Below are 22,437 nucleotides of genomic sequence, written 5' to 3' on the forward strand. Positions count from 1 at the left end.
CTAAGAGTGGAGGTGTCTCTGCATAGCCATGGTTTCCAGATGAGGAAGCTTGCATCTAAAGCCGAAGTGCCCCATCCAGGCTAGCCACGTCCATGCACACAGTGCAGCCAACATCTGAGCCCAGGTGTGTCTGATGGCCCCCCATGCTAAGGCCTCCCTCTGAACCCCCAACCCACCTCTCTATCAGTCCTCCCCACTCCCTTGTCCACAGCCCTGCTCTTCCCCAAATCCTCTCCTCCAAACACACGGCCAGAATCTCTCTTGGTGCCCCTCTCTGCACGCACGCCCCCAGCATGGGCTGTCTCCTGCACCCGGGACATGCAGGTACTTGCCCACATGCAGCCCTGTGGCCCATCAGTCATCTCTGCTGACCTCAAGCCCTCACCTCAGCTCCTTTCTGAAGCCACCCCTTCCTGTCTGTGCCTGTGTCTGTGTGTTTTAGCGTGTATGTATGTGTGTGCGTGCACACGTGTGTCTCTATCTGTGTGTCTGTGTCTTGGCTTCCTGGTGATGCCAGTGGCCGGTCTACCTCTCCACATAGACTGTGCTCCTGCAGCTCGGCTAGCTCCTGCACAGCGGGGATCACAGTACGGGGACCTGGCACCCTTCCCACCGACTGCACCCTCCTCGTGTTGGCCTATGACTTTAATAATTCCCCTGGCACATACTGCCCTCACTCATGAAGGGAAGACAGAATCTCTGACATTTGTGTCACTGCAGTCCTATCCTGAGACCCTGGCAGGTGTCACTAATCAACCACAGTCGTCTTTCCAGCTGAGTCCAGACTGAATCCTTCTCAACACCGTGTTCTAGGCACGCTACTAATCAGTATCAGATTAGTTACCAGGCAGTGGCCCAGTCTCAGAGCCTTCCAGGCTGATGGGTGAGTGAAGGGGAGAGGAGGGCTGGGTACTAAAGGCCAGTGGCAGGACGAGGAGCTTAGCTGATGGGAGAAGACATGGGCATCTTTCTCTGTGAAGCAGCTGCTTTTCCTGCCCACTGCTAAAGGCCAGGCCTGAGCAGACAAAATCAGAGGGAGCCCTAGAGGCCCCCCCTTAATGCCTCCCACAGTTTGCCCTGCGGCCCCCTGGGTTTGGGACAGTGATGGGCAGGGATGTGTTACAATGGGGCTTGGTAAGGACGCTCAGATGGTCTAACAGGAAGTCCACAGAGCTGTTGTAGAGGGGCTGAGGGGCTAAGGCGTGGACTACAGAGGCTCTCCTCTCCTCAGCTAGAACAGCTTCATATATATACATATATATATATACACACATATATATATGTATATATATATGTATATATATAGTGATATATTATATTATATTATATTATATTATATTATATTATATTATATTATGGAAACACTGTTTTTGCCAAGGGATTCCACTGCTGAAGCAAAGTTTGGAGACCAAGGACTTAAGCCAGCATCAGCCATAACAGCTGTGGAGGTCCCACTTCCCACTGAGAAATGAGCACGTGCCCTGGGAGTGCTGGAAGGGCCAGTCCAGATGGGCGGGGCCCAGGTACCCCAGGCCTTCCTCCCCCTTTGGGGCACTCTGCTGTCCCTCACCCAGACCATTTAAAGTCAGCTTCAGTTAGCTTAGCTGATGTAGTCTGACACTTAAATCATTTCTTGAAAAAATGATAGAGAAATAAAAACATGGGGAGATAAAATCTAAGAAACTTAAGAATAATGCTTTGCTTCCGGGTATGGGTTTCAGAATCTCCTAGAATAATATCTGGCCAGGGCTGGAGCAGGCCAGATCAGGCTGCTGGATCAGGCTGGGCTGCCTCCCCACACACCTTCACACCCACTTTCTGTGTGTTTTTAAACCATCTTACTCTTGGCCACAAAGGAGGGGTCTTATGGGCAGTTGTGTCCTCTTGCAAAAGCCTGTCGTTTGTTCATTCATTCACTTATTCAACAAATATTTAACGAGTACCCACTATGTGTCAAACACTGCTCTAGGTGCAGGGAGGCAGGAATGAACAGAGATAAAAATCTCTGCTCGTGTAGCATTCTAGTGATAAATATAACCTTTGTTTATAGAAATAAATAAAACTTGGTAGATCAGATTACAGTAAGTGCTATGAAGAAAAATTAATGGAGGGAGTGGTGGTTATATTTGAAATGACTATTTAAATTATAAAAATATGTATAATTTAAATTATAAAATATATTTAAGTATAGCTTAAATTATAAGTGATATTTAGTTATTATAAATGTAAGTTATACTTAACTCCTTTTTTATTGATATATAATTGACATTTAACCTGATATTAGTTTCAGGTATACAGCATAATGATTGGACCTTTGTATATATTGCAAAATGACCACCACAATAAGTCTAGTTAATATCCATCATCTCACATAGTTACAATTTTTTTTCCTTCTGAGGAGAACTTCTAAGTTCTGCTCTCTTAGCCACTTTCAAATAAATTATACAGTGTTGTTTACTATAATCACCATGCCGGGCATCACATCCCCGTACTTACGTCTTTTATAACTGGAAGTTTGTACCTTTTGAGCACCTTCACCCATTTCGCCCACCGCCACCCCCTTATTTTTCAGAGAAGCCCTTCATGAGAACTTTCCATTTGAGCAGAGGTCTAAAGTAGGTTAGATGGCAAGGGAGCTCTGTGGACAGGTAAGAGAAGGGGCAGCAAGTATAAGACCCCGCGGAGGGTATGTGTGCAGCTAGGGGGACAGCTGGAGGCAGAGCAGCTGGGGCGGAGGGGAGGACAGGGTTGGAGGAGAGCAGGTCAGAGCCTTCTCGGGGGACGCGGACCGGCTCCGTAGGGCTCTGGAGGCTCTGGGACAGACTTCACCTTGATGGTTTGGAGTTTGAACGGAGGGAATGTGGTCTGATGTGTCAGCAGAACCACTCCAGCTGCTGGGTGGAGAATAGGCTGCAGGGAGGCAAGAGGGGAGGCAGACATCTGCTAAAAGGAGGAGGATGCTGTAAGAAGTTCAGGATACGACCAGGGCTCAGACCAGGAGGTAGTGACAGAGGTGGGAGAGAAGCAGCTTGCAGGTGGCTGCTGAAGGTCCAGATGGCTGACGGCTGCCTGTGGCTGTGAAAGAGCAGTCAGGGATGATGCTCAGGTATTTGGCTTGAGCCATTGGTAGGATGCAGGTGCCATTTCACTGAGATGAGGAGGACTGGGGTGGGGGGACCAGGTTTTCGGGGAGGGGGATGATGAGGTGTGAGATTTGGCTGTGCTAAGTCTGTGAGAATTAGAAGCACACACAGAACATGGAAAGCCACAGGACCAGATGAGCTCACCAAGACAAGAGTGGAGGTTCAGGGACTGAGCTATGGGAGTTGAGAATTCAGGGAGGCAAGGAGGAACCAGCCAAGGAAATGGAAAAGATGCTGCCAGGGGAAGAAAACTAGGAGAAGGTGGTATCCGGGAAACTCAGTGAAAGAAAGGTTTCAGGAAGGAAGAAATGGTCATCTGAATCACATGGTGCTGAGAGGTAAAGTAAGAAAACTGAGAACTGGCCAGTTGGTGTTCTTGACAAGAGTCATATACCAAAACGCTGGCTCCTATTTCCTGAGACAGGGGCACCTGCTTTTCCAGCCAGAAGGAGACTGTGGTGTGGACAGGGCAGGGTTGTGGGTGCTGACATTCAGGGCTCCTCCAGTCCAGGTGAGCTTACATTCTGGGCCAGAGGATCTTCTCTTTGGATGGAGTTGTAGTCAGAAGATTTGCCAATACCCTGTTCTATCCTTTAAGACCTTGCTCCCTAAGCTGGGCCTTCACTTCCGTTCCCTGGCACAGGGTGGGGCTGGGAGACCACACCTTCCAGGGAGCACCAAGAACATGGAGTTACTGAGGTTCACGGCCCAGAAGGAACTTAAGGATGGCTTAGTGCTCCTCCCTCACTGATAGGAGTGGAAGTAAGCCCAAGGAGGGCCAGGGGCAGGTCAGAAGCAGAGCTGTGGGGCAGAAACCCACTTCTCTGGGAGGCAGAAGACCAGTCCAGTTAAGACTGGGTGCTTTAAACTCAGGCAGTCCCAGTTCAAGCTACCTCCTAATCTCATAGCCAGGGCAAGTTACCTACTATTCTTGAGTCCCACTGTGGTCACAAAAAGAGAGTTGTTGCATGATGAAATGAGACCGTACATGTTGCTTGGTGGTTATTCTGACTACCAAGCCAGCATCCCTAGGGCATTTAGTTAGTATGTGCTGTTCCTAGGAGCCAGCCAGAACTGGAGGCTTCCTTGGACTTTGTCCCAAAAGGTTTGGGACTAAGATGGTTGAAATTTCAGCGATGAGCTTTTCCTGGTCTCTAGATACTTCCCTTTGTCTGGTCCAGGAGGCTGAGGCTGGGAAGGGATTCTGACAATGGGGGAGAGCTGAAACAGCACCTCCTGGGCCCCCTGTGAGGCTCTGGGCGAGGCTGGCACTGGGGGGCTCTTGCCTGTCTGCTTTTCCTCGTCCAAGTACAGTCAGGTCTTCTCTGTGGGTGAGTAGGGACAGTCTCTGGCCTCACTCAGCTTCTCTGCTATCTCTGCAGATCAGCAACGCCATCCTTATCATCTTTGTCAGCTACTTCGGCAGCCGGGTGCACCGTCCACGGCTGATCGGCATTGGGGGTCTCCTCCTAGCTTCGGGTGCCTTCGTCCTCACCCTCCCACACTTCCTCTCAGAGCCCTACCAGTACACCGTGGCCAGCATTGGTAAGTGGCCTCCAACGCCTGCTTCAAGGGGATAAGGAAGGAGTAGGCATCTCACCAAAGTTGGTGGAGATGCTTCTAGGGCAGTGAACACCACTCCAGGCCATGCTGTCCGCTCCCAGCAGAAAGTGTCCTTGGCTTTTATTTTTTGCTTCTCCCCAAAGCACATCTGAAAGTGAAAACATACAGAATTGTGTAGAGCTTCAGAGCAGCCCTGACTTGCTGAGGTCAGGGCATGCGGCTGGTGGCTCACCTCCCCCTGTGATTCCCTGTAATTCCCTGTGCTCCATGCAAGGAAGGATCCAGTGCACACAAGCGGGGATGCTTTTGAGCAGTGCCTGTGATGGGCTTGGCGGAGGCTCAGAGCATTGCCCATGATGAGATCTGTGGGTTTTCTGCATGTTTAATCATGCGCTTAATACTTCCTGACATTTGTACATTCGTCCATCATTCTTTAGGTTACAATACACTTAAACTGTGATCTCATTTGATTCTCCTGGACACCTGTGAAAGGGAGAGAAAGGTCTAAGATGAAAACTTGGCATTCAAAGTTGTCCAGTAACTTTCCCAAGGGCACCAGTCAGTTAGGGAGAGACAGACTCAGGTCTCCTAATTCTTAGACAAAATAGCCCCTTCTGTAACAGAGTCTCTGGTTCTTAGTGATATGCCCTGTGGTAGGGAGAGATGTATGAGGATTTTACATAAGTAATAAATAAGGAATTAAATAACATGAAACTGCCTGATAAGAGTTCCATTTTCTTTAAAAAATTATTTTATTTTTTAATATGAAAAAATCAAAATGTAGCAAAGTAAAGAAAATAATACACCACTTATATACTAATCATTAAGATTCATCTGTTTTCCTTCAGGTACTTCTTTTTATCTTTCCTTTTTTTCTTTTAACAGCTTTATTGAGACATAATTCACATACCATACAGCTCACCTATTTAAGGTATACAGCCTGGTGGTTTTGGTATATTATGGTTTTGGTGTGTGTGTGTGTGTGTGTGTGTTTCCAAGTAAGCTCCATGCTGCGTGTGGAGACCAACACGGGGCTTGAACTCATGACCCTGAGATCAAGACCTAAGCTGAGATTAAGAGTCAGAGGCTTAACCGACTTTGCCACCCAGGGGCCCCTCTTATGTTATTTTTTAATGGTGGTAACAGGGTGATAGGCATTAAGGAGGGCATGTGATGTAATGAGCGCTGAGTGTTACATGCAACTGATGAACCACTAAACTCTACCCCTGAAACTAAACATACCCTGTATGTTAACTAAATTGAATTTAGGTAAAACATTTTTAAAAAGAAAGAAGACAGTAACTCCCTCTTGGCTCCTCACTTCCTCTCCTTCAGGGGGTGGCCGGTCGCCTGTGGTTGGTGTGCTTCAGCTCACTGCCTATCAGTGCACTTTTCTTCCTTCTAATGTTATGTCTTACTTCTTTAGTTTTATCTGTTTTTCTTCTACTGGTGTGGAAGTTACACATTACTAGTTAGCCTTATGTTGAAACATCTAAAAAAATTATTAGAGAGTAAGATTGACTTTTTGGGGGGTGATGCACAGTTCTATAAATGTGAACACACTTAGAGATTGGTGTGGCCACCACAATCAGGGTACAGAACGGTTCCATCACTCCAACACATCCATCATGCTGTTCCTTTATAGTCACACTCTCCCCAGCCACCGCAACCACTAACCCATTTCCATCGCTATGGTTTTGTGGCTTTGAATAACACAGAAATGGAAGCATAGAGCATGTAACATCTTGAGACTGGATTCTTTCCTGGGCCATAGGCCTTTGAAATTCACTGAAGTTATTGCATATATCGGTAGTTCATTCCTTTTTCTTGCTGAGTAGCATTCTGTTGCATGGATATACCACAGTTTACCTACTCACCCATTGAAAGAAATTTGAATTGTTTCAGGTTTGTACCAGGTGCAAATAGAGCTGCTATAAATATTTGTGTTTTGGGTTCTTTTTTGTAAATATAAGTTTATGATGTTGAACGTCTTTTCATGTGCTTATTTGTCATGCATGTATTCTCTTCGGGAAGGTGTCTGTTCAAGCCTTCTGCCCATTTGGTAATTGGATTATTCGTTTTCTTATTGTTCAATTTGAGGGTTCTTTATAAATTTCGGATACAGATTCTTTATTGGGCAGAAGATTTGCAAATGTTTTCTCCCAGTCCTTAGCCTATCTTTTATATTCTTTTAACACCATCATTTGCAAAGCAAAAGTTTTTCATTTTGATGAAATACAATTTATAATTCTTTTATCTTTAATGGGTCATGCTTTTGGTGCACACTTAAGAACTCTTTGCCTAATTCCAGGTCAGGAAGGTTTTCTCCTATGCATGCGTTTTTTGTTTTCTGGGGTTTTTTTCTTCTTAAGTTTTATAGCTTCCCACTTATATTTAGATCTATGATCCATTTGAGTTAATTTTTTATAAGATTCTTTTTCTTCTTTTTGTATATGGATGTTAAATTATTTTAACATCATTCATCAATAAGACTGTCTTTTGGGGCGCCTGGGTGGCTAAGTCAGTTAAGCGTCTGCCTTCAGCTCGGGTCATGATCCCAGGGTACTGGGATCGAGCTCCACATTGGGCATCCCGCTCCGCTGGGAGCCTGCTTCTCCCTCTCCCTCTGCCTGCTGCTCCCCCTGCTTGTGCTCTCTCTCTCTCTCTCTCTCAAATAAATAAATAAATAAAATCTTAAAAAAAAAAAGACTGTCTTTTCTCCACTAAATATTTTTTGCACCATTATTAAAAATCAGTTGGTCACACTTGTGTGGCTCTTTTTCTAGACTTTCTGTTCTTTTCCATTAGTCTCTGTGTCTGTCCTTTCCCACTATCACACTGTCATGATTCCTGCAACTTTACAGTTAAAACGTAAAATTGGGTACTATGATTCCTCCAGCTTTATTCTTCTTTTTCAAAATTGTTTTATCTATTCTTATTCATTTGCCTTCCCATATAAGTTTTATAATCAGCTTGTCTCTATCTAAAAAAAAATGCTTCTGGAATTTTTATTAGAATTGCATTAAATTCATAGATCAATTTGGGTATCCTGGACATGTTTATTGAGTCTGCCAGTCCATGAACACAGTATGCCTCACCCTTACCCTTACATTTTAACACTGACCTATGACTTAACAAACTCCAAAGCTGATGAATGTCTTTTATTCTCCAACAAAACAAAGTAAGGTTGCTGGGATGTTTTACTGCTCACAGTCTTCTTCCATTTTCCATGTTTTTGTTGACCCGTACTTTAGTTCTGCCTGTCTTTAACCTCCCCCTAGTAACCATTATTATTATAGTCGTTGTTAGGTATAAATAAGCCAGCATTTCTGCGTATTTACCCACAAGTTTACTGGTTTCTTTGCTCACAATTGCTTCTGGCATTTCACCTACCCTTGTTGATTTAATTTCCTTTCTCCTGAAATATATTCATTAGCATTACTTGCTGGTGGGCCCATGAATGAGAAAATCTCTAAGTCTGTGTCTGAAAATGTCAGTTTTAACCTTGTCCTTGCATTATGGTTTGGGTACAAGCAGGATTTTTAATGCATAGTTATCTCCTCTCAGTGCTTTGAAGGTACCATGCCTCTGCCTCCTGGCTCCTCTTTCTGGTGTTGGGACTTCTCCGTCAGTCTCATCGTCTTTCCTTTCTGGGAGTTCTGTTTTTTCTTTCTAGTTGACTTTAAGATTTTCTCTCGTCTTTGTGGTCTTGCATGTCTACCATATGGTGTCTAAGTAAAGGTTAATTTTTACTTATCTGTTTGGAAGTTCAATGTGCTATTTCTTTTGAAGATTCAGGGTTTTTTTGATTCGGAAAAACTCTCAGGCAGAAATGTTCCCGATATTGCATAGCCCTATTTTGTCCATTCTTTCCTCTAAAAATCCATATAATGTATTACATATAAAAATATACAAAATATATGTAAACACATATAATATATAATGTATTATATATAATACATTAATATATATGTTACAAAATGTGTATAACACATTTTGATGTCTGCCCTCCTCGTCTCTTGTCTTTCATAGTTTCGAATGCTTTATTCATCTAAGTTACCTCCTGGGTGATCCAGGTACGTCTTCCTGCCCACTTAGTCTCCTTCCAGCTCTCTTAATCTGATCCAACTCATACTCTACATTGTACGTTTTAATGGCTCTATATATTTTGCTAATTTCTTGAAGTTATTATGTTAGTTTTTCCTATCTCTCTGCCCTATTTTCATGATTTTTGATATTGTCTTATGACTTCTATTTTTACTTTGGTCTCTTCAATTATTGTAAGCATATTTATAGGCTTTTTCAGTTTGCTCCCCTTAGCTAAAGTTTTGGGAATGCTAATCCTCCCATGTTTTGTGTTTGCTTGCTCTTGTTCATGGTGGATTATTTCCTGTATGTTTTATAATGTTTGACTCTGGGATCATTTGTAGTGGGATTTTTTTTCCCCTGTAGAAATTTTGTGTGGTCTGGGTTGGGGGAATAGCCTTACAAAGTGGTTTTGCATTTGTATTCACTCAGCACCCCAGGAACAACACTGCTCTGGAGCTAATTTTATGATAATTTCTTGATTAGGGATAAACGTGTACATGTTTTGAAGGATGTAAGACATGACAGTGGTTTTGTGATAGCAGCAATGAGAGGCCCAGTCCACAAATGGTCATCTTTGGCACACTGTATTGGAGTAGAAGATGTCTGAGGATAAATGAGCCGCCAAAGGATATGCTAAGGGAATAACTGATTCTGATTCCTGTTTACCTGTTTGCTTAAATGTCAGGCTTTTTTTTTCTTTTTTTTTTGTCATATCTAGAGGTCAGGTTCAAGAGTTGAATCACTTAGAATGATAAAGGGATTCCTTTTTTTTTTAAAGACGTTATTTATTTGAGAGAGGGAGAGAGTACACACATGAGCAAGGGGGTGGGGGGCAGAGGGAAAGGGAGAAGCAGACTCCCTACTGAGCAAGGGACCCCACGTGGGGCTCGACACCAGGACCCCAAGATCATGACCTGAGCCAAAGGCAGACGCTCAACCAACTGAGCCACCCAGGTGCCCCGAAGGGACTCCTCTATGGGTTGTGAGACTTCGGGTAGGGAGAGACAGGTGGCTGGAATGGAGAAAGAATGGAGCCAGACTAGCAGTGTCTAATGATGAAATGACTGTTGGGTTCTGATCATGAGAATCTTCCCCACCTCTATGTAAATCACCAGTGAACTTATCTCTTCTCATGACTGCATTGCAGCCTTGTATCTATTTGGACCATGTAGAGACTGAATCCTTCTTCAAGTAGGTCCAGGAGGAAGACAGACGCAAACCTAGGTGTCCTGCCATGCTCTTTCTCCTCCTCAGTCTAGACAAGGGATTTGAGGCCAGCTCTGAAGGAGAGTCGGACATTGCTGGCCACCCTGCCAGAGAGCCCTGTGCCAAGCCCACTCCAGACCCAGGGTCCCTGCGCTTCCTCAGCAGCATGAGGACTGGGTTAATGAAGTCAGCAAGGGAGTCTGGGGCACCGGGGCCAGGCTGAGGGGAGGGCACCCTGCCAGGCACCACACACTGTGGGTTGGTGGGTTGGCTGCCCGAAGCCTGGGCCGCATACCAATGGCATTTGCTTTGCACAGAGCAGCCACCACAGAGGGTGGTTAGAGACGGGCGGACCTCTGAAAAAAATCACTCTGCACCTTGTTAGGGACAGTCCATTGGCTGGGGTTCAGCCCACCATGGTCCTCCCTGCTCACAGGGAGACACTCTGCCATTCCCTGCTTGACCTCAGTGCTCTTAGCCAAACTTCAGTGAGGGGGAACCGAAGGGGACTGGGACAGGGGCCACAGCTGGCCTCTCAGCCTGCAGGGAGGAACCACAGGCCAGGAGAATAAACTCTTTCATTGTCGTTGCTTGTTTCATCTGTGTAAGTGCTAAGTGCAGCCGTGAGGCACAGCAGTCTCCCTTGCTCTGGCTGGGGTTGGAGCAGCAGCTGGAAGTGCTCAGAGCTGAGCCATCTTCAGGGCATCTTCCCGGTGTCAGGAGGTGGGAGGAGGACTTTGGCCCAGGAGCCACATCCGTGGCATCTCTCTGGGGCTGTGCGCTGGATACCAGTACAGCATGAGTATGTGCTATGCTAATATGTGCAAATGAAAATATCCAGAAGGTCTCACTTCATGGGAACAGTTTGAAACGCAACTCCTATTTCAAATGTATTCCTATGGGAACTTTAGTTTTGAATTATGCAAGGCGATCAGGAACAAATGAATTTTATTAAATGCACCACCCTGAATGGTGTTCTGGAGTCAGGCAGTCCTTGGGAATGGAGACTCCCTCACAGTGCTTCCTCGGGCCACCTCCTCCACAGCTGAGGCTCAGTTTCTCCCCGTATGAAATGGACACTTGCTCACAGGGCTACGAGGGCTGCGAGGATGTTTGCTCAGAATTGAGCCTGTTAAACGTTGGCTTTTATAACTGGCAGTGGTGGGGTAGGGTGCCTGGGTGGCTCAGTCAGTTAAGTGTCTGACTTCGGCTCAAGTATGACCTTGAGGTCCTAGGATGGAGGCCCACGTTGGGCTCCACGCTCAGTGGGGAGTCTGCTAGTTTCTCTACTCCTCCCCCACTCATGCTCGATCACTCTCTCTCTCTTCCTCTCAAATAAATCAATAAAATCTTTGAAAAAAAATTGGCAGTGGTGAGGATAAGATATGTATGATGCTGGGTAAACTAGGGTCCCAAATGAGCAAGCACCCTGCTTCCTGTAGCAAGCTGAGTCTCACAGCTCATGGCCGATGGGCTGGGCATCCTGCGGCATCTGAAGGCAGCTTTGCCGCGGTCCTCACTGTAGGTCTTCTGCTCTGGCCTGGGGCAGGGCTCCTCCCCCAACATAGTCCCTGCTGCATCCTCCATATGTGAGTCCATAGGATTTCTCTCAGCTGAAGCTTGGGCTGCTATTTTGCTGTATTCCCAGACCCTCAGTCGGAGCAGCCTGGTGTGATGGGTGGAGCATGGACTTCAACATTCAAATGCAGCTCAGCCATTTACTTGCCAAGGCTCCTTAAGCAAGCTCCTACTTTACCTTTCTGAACCTCAGCTTCCTTATCTGTAAAATGGGACCCATGATACCTTCACTTTCAGGGTGTTCTGAGGGCAAAATTAACACAAAATAGTATAGGTAAAATGCCCATGTTAGCTGTCCACCAAATTTTTCTTTGCCTGCCCTTGATGTGACATTTGAAATTTGTTACTCATAAGTAATGACCCCCAGACCTGTTATGTCTTGATTGCTGGTTTCCTCCCCTTGGAGCAAAGCTACTCCAGAAATGAACATGGGAAATGAAGAGTAACTGTGTATTTTAGGAAAAAAATAAAGAGGGGCTGAACATTGTGGGAATCATGGAGACCTTTAACAGCTAATTGCTAATTTTAAAAAGGCCAGGCAGACATTTATGAATGTTTAGATTTTCTAAATGTCAGAGGGGTCCGGAAATGTGCCCTGGCGCCTTTAGAAAAAAAGACTAGTTACCCAGCCAAGCCTCCAAGACCACTTCTGGAAGGCGCAGAGATGTTTCGGGTAGATGGGAAACAAGCCAGCGTGACACCATTTCCCTCAGGACAGAAGAGAAGGGTCTTCGGAAACCAATGTCTGGCAGGACTAGGTGTAACCTGTGAAAGCTCCTAAGCCAAGTTCAGAGGGAAGTTGGCCCCAATGCAGACAATGGATGGACACAGGCAGGGAGCTTCCTGTAAGATAAGAGGTGGGGGGTTGGATTGTATTTTTGAAGCAGTCATGAAAAGAGAGGGAAGAGTCACTTTCTAGAACTTAATTCATAAAGGCGCCAGCTCAGCCATGCTCATTCATCCCAAGGGTATCCCTGGGAAGGAGGGTGGTAAGGAGGCAGAAGGAGGGGAAGCCTCAGGCTCCTGAGTGACTGTGTTTCTTCCTCAGTAGACAACACACAGGGCCTGGAATCAGCTCCCCAAACCCCAGAGCTGAACCCACTCTGCTGAGCTATGGGAGCCCCCCAGGGTCCTGCCACTGAGGGAACTGCTCATGGCAAACAAGCTCAGGGCTGTTCAGTGGTGAACACCCAGCTGTGGTATGAGATGGGTGTGCTCAGAAGGTGTTCGGCGGGGGGAGGGGGAAGTGTAAGTGTGTCTCTGGGGTAATTGTGTATACGTGTGTGTGAGGGAAGGTGTACTGGTGTGGACAGGAAGTGGATGTATGTGGAGATGGGAAGGGTGGGGGTAGGGACCTGTGCAAGGGAAGAAATGTGGGGGAGGCATGTGCAGGGTGGAGATGGGGATGTATGTGAGAGGGGAAAGTGTGTATGGCAGGGGTTGGTGAGGGTGTGGAGGTGGGGGTGTATCTGGGGGGGAAGGGGAAAGTGTGTGTGTGTTGAGGGGGTTAGTGAGTGGGCAATTGGGGTAGAAGTTGTACAACCTGGCCAGTTGGATCTATTTAACCTGAAAAGGGAAAGAAAACAACAAGGGAGGTGGGGGAATCACAAAACACATGGGGGTGATTAAATCAACTGAGAAAAAAAATAGCCCCAAACAGATGAATATAGCAAAACCTAATGAAATTTGATGTGGAACATTTTTTAATACATAGTGTAGGAAAGAATAGAAACCAATGGGGAGAAATGATAGAAAACGCTAGGCTGTGGTGTTGAACATTTGGGAAGGCCTGGGAAGGAGCTGGGGCTCCTCAGGTGAACTGGTTGTTTCCATGGCAATAGGACCATGGCCTCTCTAAATAGGACCATGGCAGTCAATGTAAGAGTTGTTGACTGTCTGTCAGGCTCTCTTAACATCTGTTTTGTGGGCAAGCTACAATCTCCCCCTTTGGCCAGCCTGGAAATGAGAACCTCTTGTTCTCCGAAGTCTCCAGCTGAGGCCTGAGTAGAGACCTGAGCATGGCTCCCCCTCCCAGTCAGGCCCCCAAGGCTTGTTTAGTCATTTCCCCTGTTCAGGAATGAGGCTGGGGTGACAGCCCTCCTTGGGTCTGGGGGGGAGGGGGACAGTGCTAGGCAAGCAAGCTACATCCTGCAAGTTGTACCTTGCACCCTGCTCCCCTGGGGAGACACTTCTCCAGCATCTTCGGCTGAGTGTGTCTTGGGCATGGTGAGTGGTTGCAGGGGGTGGTCTCCTCGGGAGAGTCAGGGAGGAAAAGAAAGGGTGGTTACTATTCCAGTGGCTCGGGAAAACTGTTAGGGAGTGAGGGATAGTCCCACAGAAACAGTGTGGGCCCCTGTCCCACTGGGGATTATGGTTTAAAGAAACCATTGATCTCTTCTGCAGGAGGCCTGGGGCTCCCTGAGCATCCCTGGAGGACACAGGGAGGAACTTTCTGCCCTTCTTGCCACACCTGCTAGAGCAGAACCATTGGCTGTGCCCAGATACCTCCTGTGGCCCAAAGGTTTGAAATGGGAACCACCAGGCACATTTGGATAGTGTGTCACCCACCAGGAGACAGGAAACCAGCAAGAGACAGGGCAAAAGGACTCTTCAGGATTCAGAGCTTGGATTGGCCAACATCAGAAAGGATGTGAGGCTCAGATCTAAAGGGGGGAAACAGCACAGAGAAGTCAGGACCACCATGATGGTGTTAGGAGGTGAGGCCTTTGGGAGGTGATTAGGTCACAAGGGTTGTGTCCTCATTAATGGGATCAGAGCCCTTATAAGAGGTCAGAGAGCTGGGGCGCCTGGGTGGCTCAGTCATTAAGCGTCTGCCTTCGGCTCAGGGCGTGATCCCAGAGTCCTGGGATCGAGCCCCACATCGGGCTCCCTGCTCAGCGGGAAGCCTGCTTCTCCCTCTCCCACTCCCCCTGCTTGTGTTCCCTCTCTTGTGGGCTGTCTCTCTCTGTTAAATAAATAAATAAAATCTTAAAAAAAAAAATAAGAAGAGGTCAGAGAGCTCCCTCACTCTCTTTCTGCTTTGTGAGGACGTAACAAGAAGTCGGCAGTCTGCCACCCAGAAGAGGCTCTCATCAGAACCTATCTGTGCTGGCTCCCTGGTCTCAGATGTCCACCTTCCAGAACTGTGAGAAATAAATTTTTGTTGTTTACAAGCCACCCAGTCTAGGATACTTTGGTATAGCAGTCCAGACTGATTCCATTAGATTCATTTCCTTGCTTGGAGCCCCTCCTTATAGCCTCAGGCCTAATTTTGAGTGTTCAGGTTTTGGACTGTCTTTTTTTTCTCCTTTTTATTTTAAATTAACATATAATGTATTATTTGTTTCAGGGGTACAGGTCTGTAATTCATCAGTCTTATATAATACCCAGTGCTCATTACACTCATACCCTCCCCAATGTCCATCACCCAGTTATCCCATCCCCCCACTCCCCTCCCCTCCAGCAACACTCAGTTTGTTTCCTGTGATTAAGAGTCTCTTATGGTTTGTCTGTCTTGTTAACTATTCCTCTCAGTTTTGTGTCATTCAGAAATTTGTCAGCTGTTCCTGCTTTCACCCAAGTCTGTGACAACAGTGTTGAATGGCATACAGTTAGGACCATCTCCCGGGTCGCACTGGCCCATTGATGCCAGCCCTGGGCACGCTTTGAACCAGTTCTCCCCAGAGGACTCCCCAGCCACGTGTCCGCATCTTGTCTACCAAGATATCATGACAGGCTTTGTCAAAAGGCTTCCTCCAGTCAAGTAACACCATGTTACAACTTCCTGCTGGTCTGTGAGCCCCACTAACAAAGGAAATGGTTGGTTTGGCATGACTGGCTCTTGATGAACTCATGTTGGCTCAGCCAATCACTTTTTTTTTTTTTCGAAGAACTCCTCATCAGCCTGTTGAATAAACCTGTGAAGAATAAGTTCTGCTTCACTCCCAATTGGGGGGTGCATATTAAACTCATATCTCTTCCAATATTAATATTAATAAAATTCCAAAATTAAAATTAAATGGCTTTAAACCACCATCCTTCTCACTCAGGTCTAACTTTCGTCCTTACTATCCACTAAGAAATAGCTTTGATGATGAGCCAAGCCCAGGCAATGCCTTCTTCCTTGGCCTGGTGGCAGTTCCTTAGGGTGCAGGGGCAAGAGTATGGGTGGGGAAAGCCCCTTGCCAGCAGGGTAACGTCCAGCCTTGTTTCACTGTGCACAGTGGACCTGCCCTCTCACGTCTGGCTCGTTGGTCACATGGCCTCCTCAATACAAGTAGGCATTTTCCCCGGGGCCCCCGCTAGTGCCAGGGTGACGCTGTGTGAAGAGGTGACCAGCCTCAGTCTCAGAACTAGTCCTGCAAACTCAGTCTGAGAGCAGAACATAGGAACACTCCTTCTACTCCCTGAGCTCACTCTTTCCTGTCAAAGATATGAACCCTTCCAAGCAGCTCCTTCATTACAATCCATCCTCTGCTGGTGATCAGCACTGATCTTACTTGTCTCTAGTCTAGACCCAGCCCCCAAGTTCTTAGAAACCTGGGCTTTATCACCTGTCTCCAGGGTTCCACCATCTCCCTTCTTCATTTAAATTTCTCAAAGTTTCTGGTCTCTTTGGGTGAAAATTGATATTATTTGATCACTATGTTCCAGGTTATAATATACCCATTATTTTTAATCCTAATAAGAATATCGCAAGGTAGGTATTATTATATCTTTTTTGGAGATGAAGACATTGAGGTTCAGAGAGGCCCCCAACCAGTGAGTGGTAGAACCAAGATTTGAACTTGATTTGTCTGGTTTCAAAATATGAATCCCTTTCACTCCCCCATGATGTGTCTCAGGCTGTCAAACCTGACTCTTTCAGTTTCTGCTGGTACAGAAGAATCTGTTCCCCTAGTTTCCCAAAATGAAACTTGGAATGCATATGCCCGTAGAAATTATTTTGTAAGTGGAGACTTAGTCTAGTTGGAATAGACCACATATTGTTAGCAGGGCATTATGGAGTAACAAGGCTTTGTGAAGTGCACTGGGAACCCAATCACTTCTGATGTGTGAAAAACCCACTTTGCAAACCACTTTGAGACCTCAAATCATGTCTGAGTTTGGGACAGTCTGTTCCAGGCCTGCTGGTGGGTGTTGCCAGAGTTTTCGGGAAGAACTGTTGAGTAGCTGAATTTAGGATGAGGAAATAGGTCCTTCAGAGTGGAACATTCTGAATGAGGTTCCGGGGGTTTGCTGATAGCCTGAGGGCTTGGCACCTTGGCCATGTTTCCAGAAAACTCTCCAGAAGCACCCCCCAGCCTTTTCCTATTATTCTCTTATGGATTGCTTCTGAGGCTTGGGTCTTGCCTCACCTGACCCCACTTACCCACAAACCATGTCCCTTTCTGAGCAGGGAGGTCTGTGTGGCTTTCAAGGAACGTGACTTGAAGGAAAACTCACTGTCGCCCTTCTGTTCCCTGGAAAAACTCTCTTTCTTCTACCAGAATGATGAGCATGACTAGTCAAAGGAAAGCCCCATTGTCGTGGCCTTCCTATGTTGCTTGACCCTTCTAGGGTCCTCTCCCAGACCCAGTTTCAGATCTTTGTGCAGAGACCTCTTCTTATACCCTTGGCAGCCCTCCAGCTGGCCTCAGCCCGGCCACACCTGGAATGTGTGTCCTTGAACAATGGAGTGACTAGACCTTGCTCTGTCTCTGTAGGTCCCATTCTGGGGAAGTAGACCTTCCTGCAACAGAGTCCCCTATCTTTCCAAACTGACTGAGGGGTCCAGAAATTAGAACTGAAACTTTCAATTTAAATTGTGGAATGAGTCAGAGCATTGACTCACGTGCAGCTGGGGTGGTGCTGGGGTAGCTGGAAGAGGAGAGAGGTCCCAGCCTGTTTCTAGTTAGCATTTCACAGCCCTGTGAAAACTGGCACAGCAGACTTCTGGTGTCTTGTGGGAAAAGAATGTGCTCTGATGAACTTGAGCCTTCCAGAAGTCTGCCTCGGGGAAGATGAGAAACAGACTGACATCCCTCTAATGAACAGACTCCCCTCCCTCCCTTCCTTTCTCAGGGCCCTCCAAGGTGGAGGAAAGAGACCTTGGGTGGGCAGGCAGCCTCTGGAGTCTGTGGTGGCTGGAATAGGCAGCCGTTTCTCTGACCTTACCACAGGATTTGACACGGTGGGTAGGTCAGAGCTAGCAACATCAGAAGAGGAGGGTGATATGCTTCCATAGGTCAATGGAGAGTAGCTGGGTACAGGGCCTTTGCTGGAATGCTTGAGAAATGGGGAGAGGTGCTCTGTCTCTCCTTCACGTGGGCCTGAGCTCCTAAAGGAAGCTGAGAAATCCAGTCCAGGGAGGAGAAGGGTGGAGCGGGACAAAGAAAGCCGAGTCCCCCCACCCACCACCAGTTTTGCCGAGGTCTTCTGACACAAGGTCTTTTCCTCCTCCTTCTTCCACCCCTTGGACTCACTGATGCCTGTCCTCTAGATTTTTAAGAGGAGAGCCTAATGGTCTAAATTCTAGAAGACTCCGCTCTCACCAGAGGAAGCCGGCCATGGCCACCCACTGCTGGAGTCCCAGGCATGAGTTCTTGGGAAGCCCACCCTATGCCTGTCTCTGGCATAAATACCTGTGCCCACATCGAGGCAGGGAGCAGCAGGTCCTAGCCACTGCCGCACCCTGCTCTTCCTGGCTCGGGGGCTCCCTGCCCCCAGGACAGCCAGCCGCTGCCTCCCCACGGGCAGTGCTCCCTGGTGCAAGAAGCCTGGTCCTCTGCAGGTGGATTTCGTATGAGTCACGGCCTGGGCCTGGGTGGATTTGGCCCCATTCAGGGCTGGCATAAGGAGAAGAGAGTTCATTAAGAGATCTTGAATTGATTTGGCATGCGGAAGAGCCAAAGAGGAACTCCATAGACTTGGAGTTGGGGCCAATTGACTGTATTTTAAAATACACACTTTAATAAAGACAGTTCCTGACAGGGAATGCGACATTCTAAAAGTTAATGATAACACATGACCCCCAGAGGGTTTTGCCTCCCGGACGTTTCATCGGGTGGAATTTTGTGAGGATTTTTGTGGCACTGGCATACCCTGCAATGTGCCGTGTAAAGACTGAATAAGCCAGTCAGCATTTCTACTATCTTCGATGACCATTATGTGTCCCACAGAAAATAGTGTTGCCAGCCAAGCCAGCAACAATGTTCTAATAAATGTGAATGCAGTAAAATAATAAGAATCAGAGAAATCAAGAACTAGAACTCTGAAAAGAAACATTCATTCTCCAGGCCTTTGTCATGCACTCTTGCTGCCAGCCTGCCCTTGCGTGTCTCGCACGCATGCCTCTGAGCTGTGCATCCCGGTCCCACACGGCCGCAGAGCCAGCCAGCTCTCCCTGCCCCTCGTGCAATGCACGGCCTCACTTATTTTGCCACCAAATAGCTCTTTATTGGGTCAATTCCACTCCCTACATACGGGCCTTGCAAATTGGTCTTAATGCCTCCCGTGTGTTCGTTGCACTTCTCCCGTCAGGATCTTGACCCTTCTGGGGTTTCCTTAGGACACAATCCATGCCCCTTCCCAGGCCCCACTAGCCCTCCTGGAGTGGCCGTGCCTCACCCTGCTTACACTTGCATGCTGCTTGTACTGCACTGTGTTCGTGCCATGGAGCGTGTCACCCGCATCTCTGAGCCCCTCCACCTTGCTGTTCCTCAGTCCTCCTCGATGCTGATCTTTGTCTACCCCTATCGCTTCTTCTTAGCTCAGGGCCACTTTCTCCAGGAATCTTCCCAAACCCTCTCCCAGCCACGTTGGGTTTGTGCTTCTCCCACATGCTCCCTGTCCTCTCCTGACTCAGTATGGATCAGGCTACGTTACTATTTATTGTGGGAATATATATATATATATATATATATAGAGAGAGAGAGAGAGAGAGAGAGAGAGAGAGAGAGAGAGAGGTAACATAACTATTGTGCGAGTACCAACACCATCCAGTGCCAGAACTTTTCATCTTTCCCATCTGGAAGCCGTACCCACTAAACACTAACTCCCCATCCCCTCCTGCCCAGCCCCTGATAACCACCATTCTACTTACTGTCTCTATGAATTTGTCTATTCGAGCTTCTTCACGGAAGTGGAATCATGCACTGTGTGTACTTTTGTGTCTGGCTTATTTCAGTTAGCATAATGCCTTCAGGGTTCTTCCATTTTGTATGTAGCGTGTGTCAGAATTCCCTTTCTTTTTAAGGCTCAGTAATATTCCATTGTATGTATCTATCACATTTTGTTCATCCATTCATTCCTTGATGGACATTTGGATTGTTTCCACCTTTTGGCTGTTGCGAATAACCCTGCGATGAAGGCTGGTGTATGAATATCTGCTAAGTCTTGCTTTAAGTTCTTTTGGGTATATGCCCAGAGGTATAAATGCTGAATTGTATGGTAGTTGTATTTAAAGTTTTTTGAGAAACTGCATACTATTTTCCGTAGTGGCCGCACCATTTTGCATTCCTTCCAGCAATGTACTAGGGCTCTAACTTCCACATCTTACACAAATAACACTTAATACTTTCTGTGTGTTGTTGTTGTTGTTGATAGTAACCATCCTGATGAGTGCGAAAGGGTATTTTGTTGTGGTTTGGATTGGAGCAGGCAGGATTGTGGTTGCTTCTTCAATGAGCTGTGTACCACAGTGGGCTGAAGAGTTTGTAAAGGCAGCGCTTGCTCCTGTCTCTGTCACCTCCTTGTCCCCCACCCCAGCAGAGTGCCTGCCCACAGTCACTCTTGGCCAAAGAACTGACCAACTGAGGATGAATGAAATTTGGTCCAGGAGTTTTTTCAGGACTCAGCATCCAAGATTTCCCCCAGTCTGGATGACCCTGACAAGAAGACATCTTGCCGGGGTGTCTAGGTGGCTCAGTCATTAAGCATCTGCCTTTGGCTCAGGGCGTGATCCCAGGGTCCTGGGATTGAGCCCTGCATTGGGCTCCCTACTCCGCTGGCAGCCTGCTTCTTCCTTTCCCAGTACCCCTGCTTGTGTTCCCTCTCTCTCTGGCTGTCTCTCTGTCAAATAAATAAATAAAATCTTTAAAAAAACAAAACAAACCTAAAAATTCCTTTGGAAACTTCCTTTAACAAAAAAAGAAAAAAGAAAAAGAAAAAAAAAGAAGACATCTTGCCCTCCCTTGCTGTTCCCAGGACAGGCCTCCTGTTCAATGGGGGAGCCCCATAGGCCAGCAGTTTTCAAATGTGTCCTATAAGAACACCAGTGTAGAGGACAGGTAAGGGTGGGGCCAGGCTGGACAGAACATACGTGCCTCGGGGAGGGAGAGGGCAATGAGGAGGGCAGACCCTCTCCCACCCCACCATCCAGGGCAGCCTGGGGCAGAGTTGAGCATGAAGGGCAGATCTAGTCCACAGCCTTCATATTTCCTCTCTGTGGGGCTTTGAGGCCCACATAGATCAGAGCTTATATCCTCTCTGGGAGCACCCCAAATGAGAATTAAAGGGAATTATGTTAGTGTGAAACGAGCAAGCCTGTAGAGCAAGATCAGTGATGTCAGTGGTGTTCATTGACTTGGACAAGGCAGGAGAAGAAGGGATCTTATGGAAGGGAGCCCTCAAGAGCTATTGAGGCCTTGGAGAGCTAACCGTGCTGAGTGGTTAGTTTGAGCCAAGTTAAAAAGAGCCGCGTGGAAGTGACAGTCCAGCCTGGTCTGGTCCCCACAGCCACAGGCCGCATGGTGCTCACGGCATGCTGGGAGTCTCCAGGACGCTCACAGAAGGGTCTCAAGGTACAGCCTGGCTTCAGTGGGTGCAGCCTCAACTCCCCATTTATAATAGGAGGGATTGAGATAGGAGGTCTCAAGTCCTTTCCAGCTCCCCAAGTTGTAGGATTCTTGGTTGCTGCACACATTCTGAAAGGACATTAAATGCCTCTGTGTGACACAGTGCCAGTCTTATCCAGGAATCAGGCTCCAAGGGTCACGACACAGGAGGGATGCATCCCAGGTGGGGCTGACACTGTGTTCTGTGAGACAGAATGGCCTTTGTCCTGCTAAAGAAAACCACACCCTAGGGACCCCAAGCTTGAGGCTCAACATGGGGCACTTCAGGCCAGCAAGCCTGGGTTTTGGTCCTGGATCCCCCTTTTCCATTGGGTGACCCTTTCTTCCAGGAAAGACAGTATCGGCCTCCATCAGCTCCCTGCCTTTACCCATAGAGGACAAAGAATGAATAGCCATGGGTGGAAGATTCCCCTCCCACTGAAGAAGGACTGCTCCCGGAACAGGGAACCCACACTCTGATCTCTGTGTCTGTAGTCACTTCCCAAAGGCCTCAGAGAAAGGGCAGGTTTGGAGGCCAGCTGATGGGACCAGAAGGCTGGGTGGTGACCAGCATGCCCTCTCATTGCAGGGAACAGCAGCCACTTCCAAGCCGAGCTCTGTCAGAAGCACTGGCAGGACCTGCCCCCCAGCAAGTGCCACAGCACCACCCAGGACTCCCGGAAGGAGACCAGCAGCATGTGGGGTCTCATGGTGTTCGCCCAGCTGCTGGCAGGTGTCGGGACGGTGCCCATTCAGCCATTCGGAATCTCCTATGTGGACGACTTCTCTGAGCCCAACAACTCACCCCTGTATATCTGTGAGTCACAGGCTTGAGGAGGGCTGCAGGGAAGGAGCCCAGTCCTGAAGCAGCACTTGCTCAGACCCTGAGGGGCTGAATCGAGGTCAAGCCCTCTTTGCCCCACAACACAGCAGATGAATGCTGAGGTTTGGGGAGCAGACAGATTTGGTTCGAATGCCAGCTCTATTACCTACCAGCTGTGTGATGCTGGGCAGGTGGCCCAGGGGCTAATAGTATCCGTGCC

The 22,437-nt window shown here is 47.5% G+C and overlaps 1 protein-coding gene across 2 annotated transcripts in view; it reads left to right on the forward strand.

Annotated features, from left to right (window-relative positions):
- SLCO2A1 (solute carrier organic anion transporter family member 2A1) overlaps positions 1–22,437 on the forward strand; it is a 79,436-nt gene that overhangs the window by 37,076 nt on the left and 19,923 nt on the right. For both annotated transcript variants that reach the window (XM_034661976.1, XM_034661975.1), the window contains exons 3-4: positions 4,526–4,688; positions 21,984–22,211. In XM_034661976.1, the coding sequence (XP_034517867.1) occupies positions 4,526–4,688; positions 21,984–22,211 (391 nt within the window). The remainder of the gene's footprint in view (positions 1–4,525; positions 4,689–21,983; positions 22,212–22,437) is intronic.

The sequence above is a fragment of the Ailuropoda melanoleuca genome, chromosome 6, assembly GCF_002007445.2.
Source record: "Ailuropoda melanoleuca isolate Jingjing chromosome 6, ASM200744v2, whole genome shotgun sequence".
Classification (NCBI taxonomy): domain Eukaryota; kingdom Metazoa; phylum Chordata; class Mammalia; order Carnivora; family Ursidae; genus Ailuropoda; species Ailuropoda melanoleuca.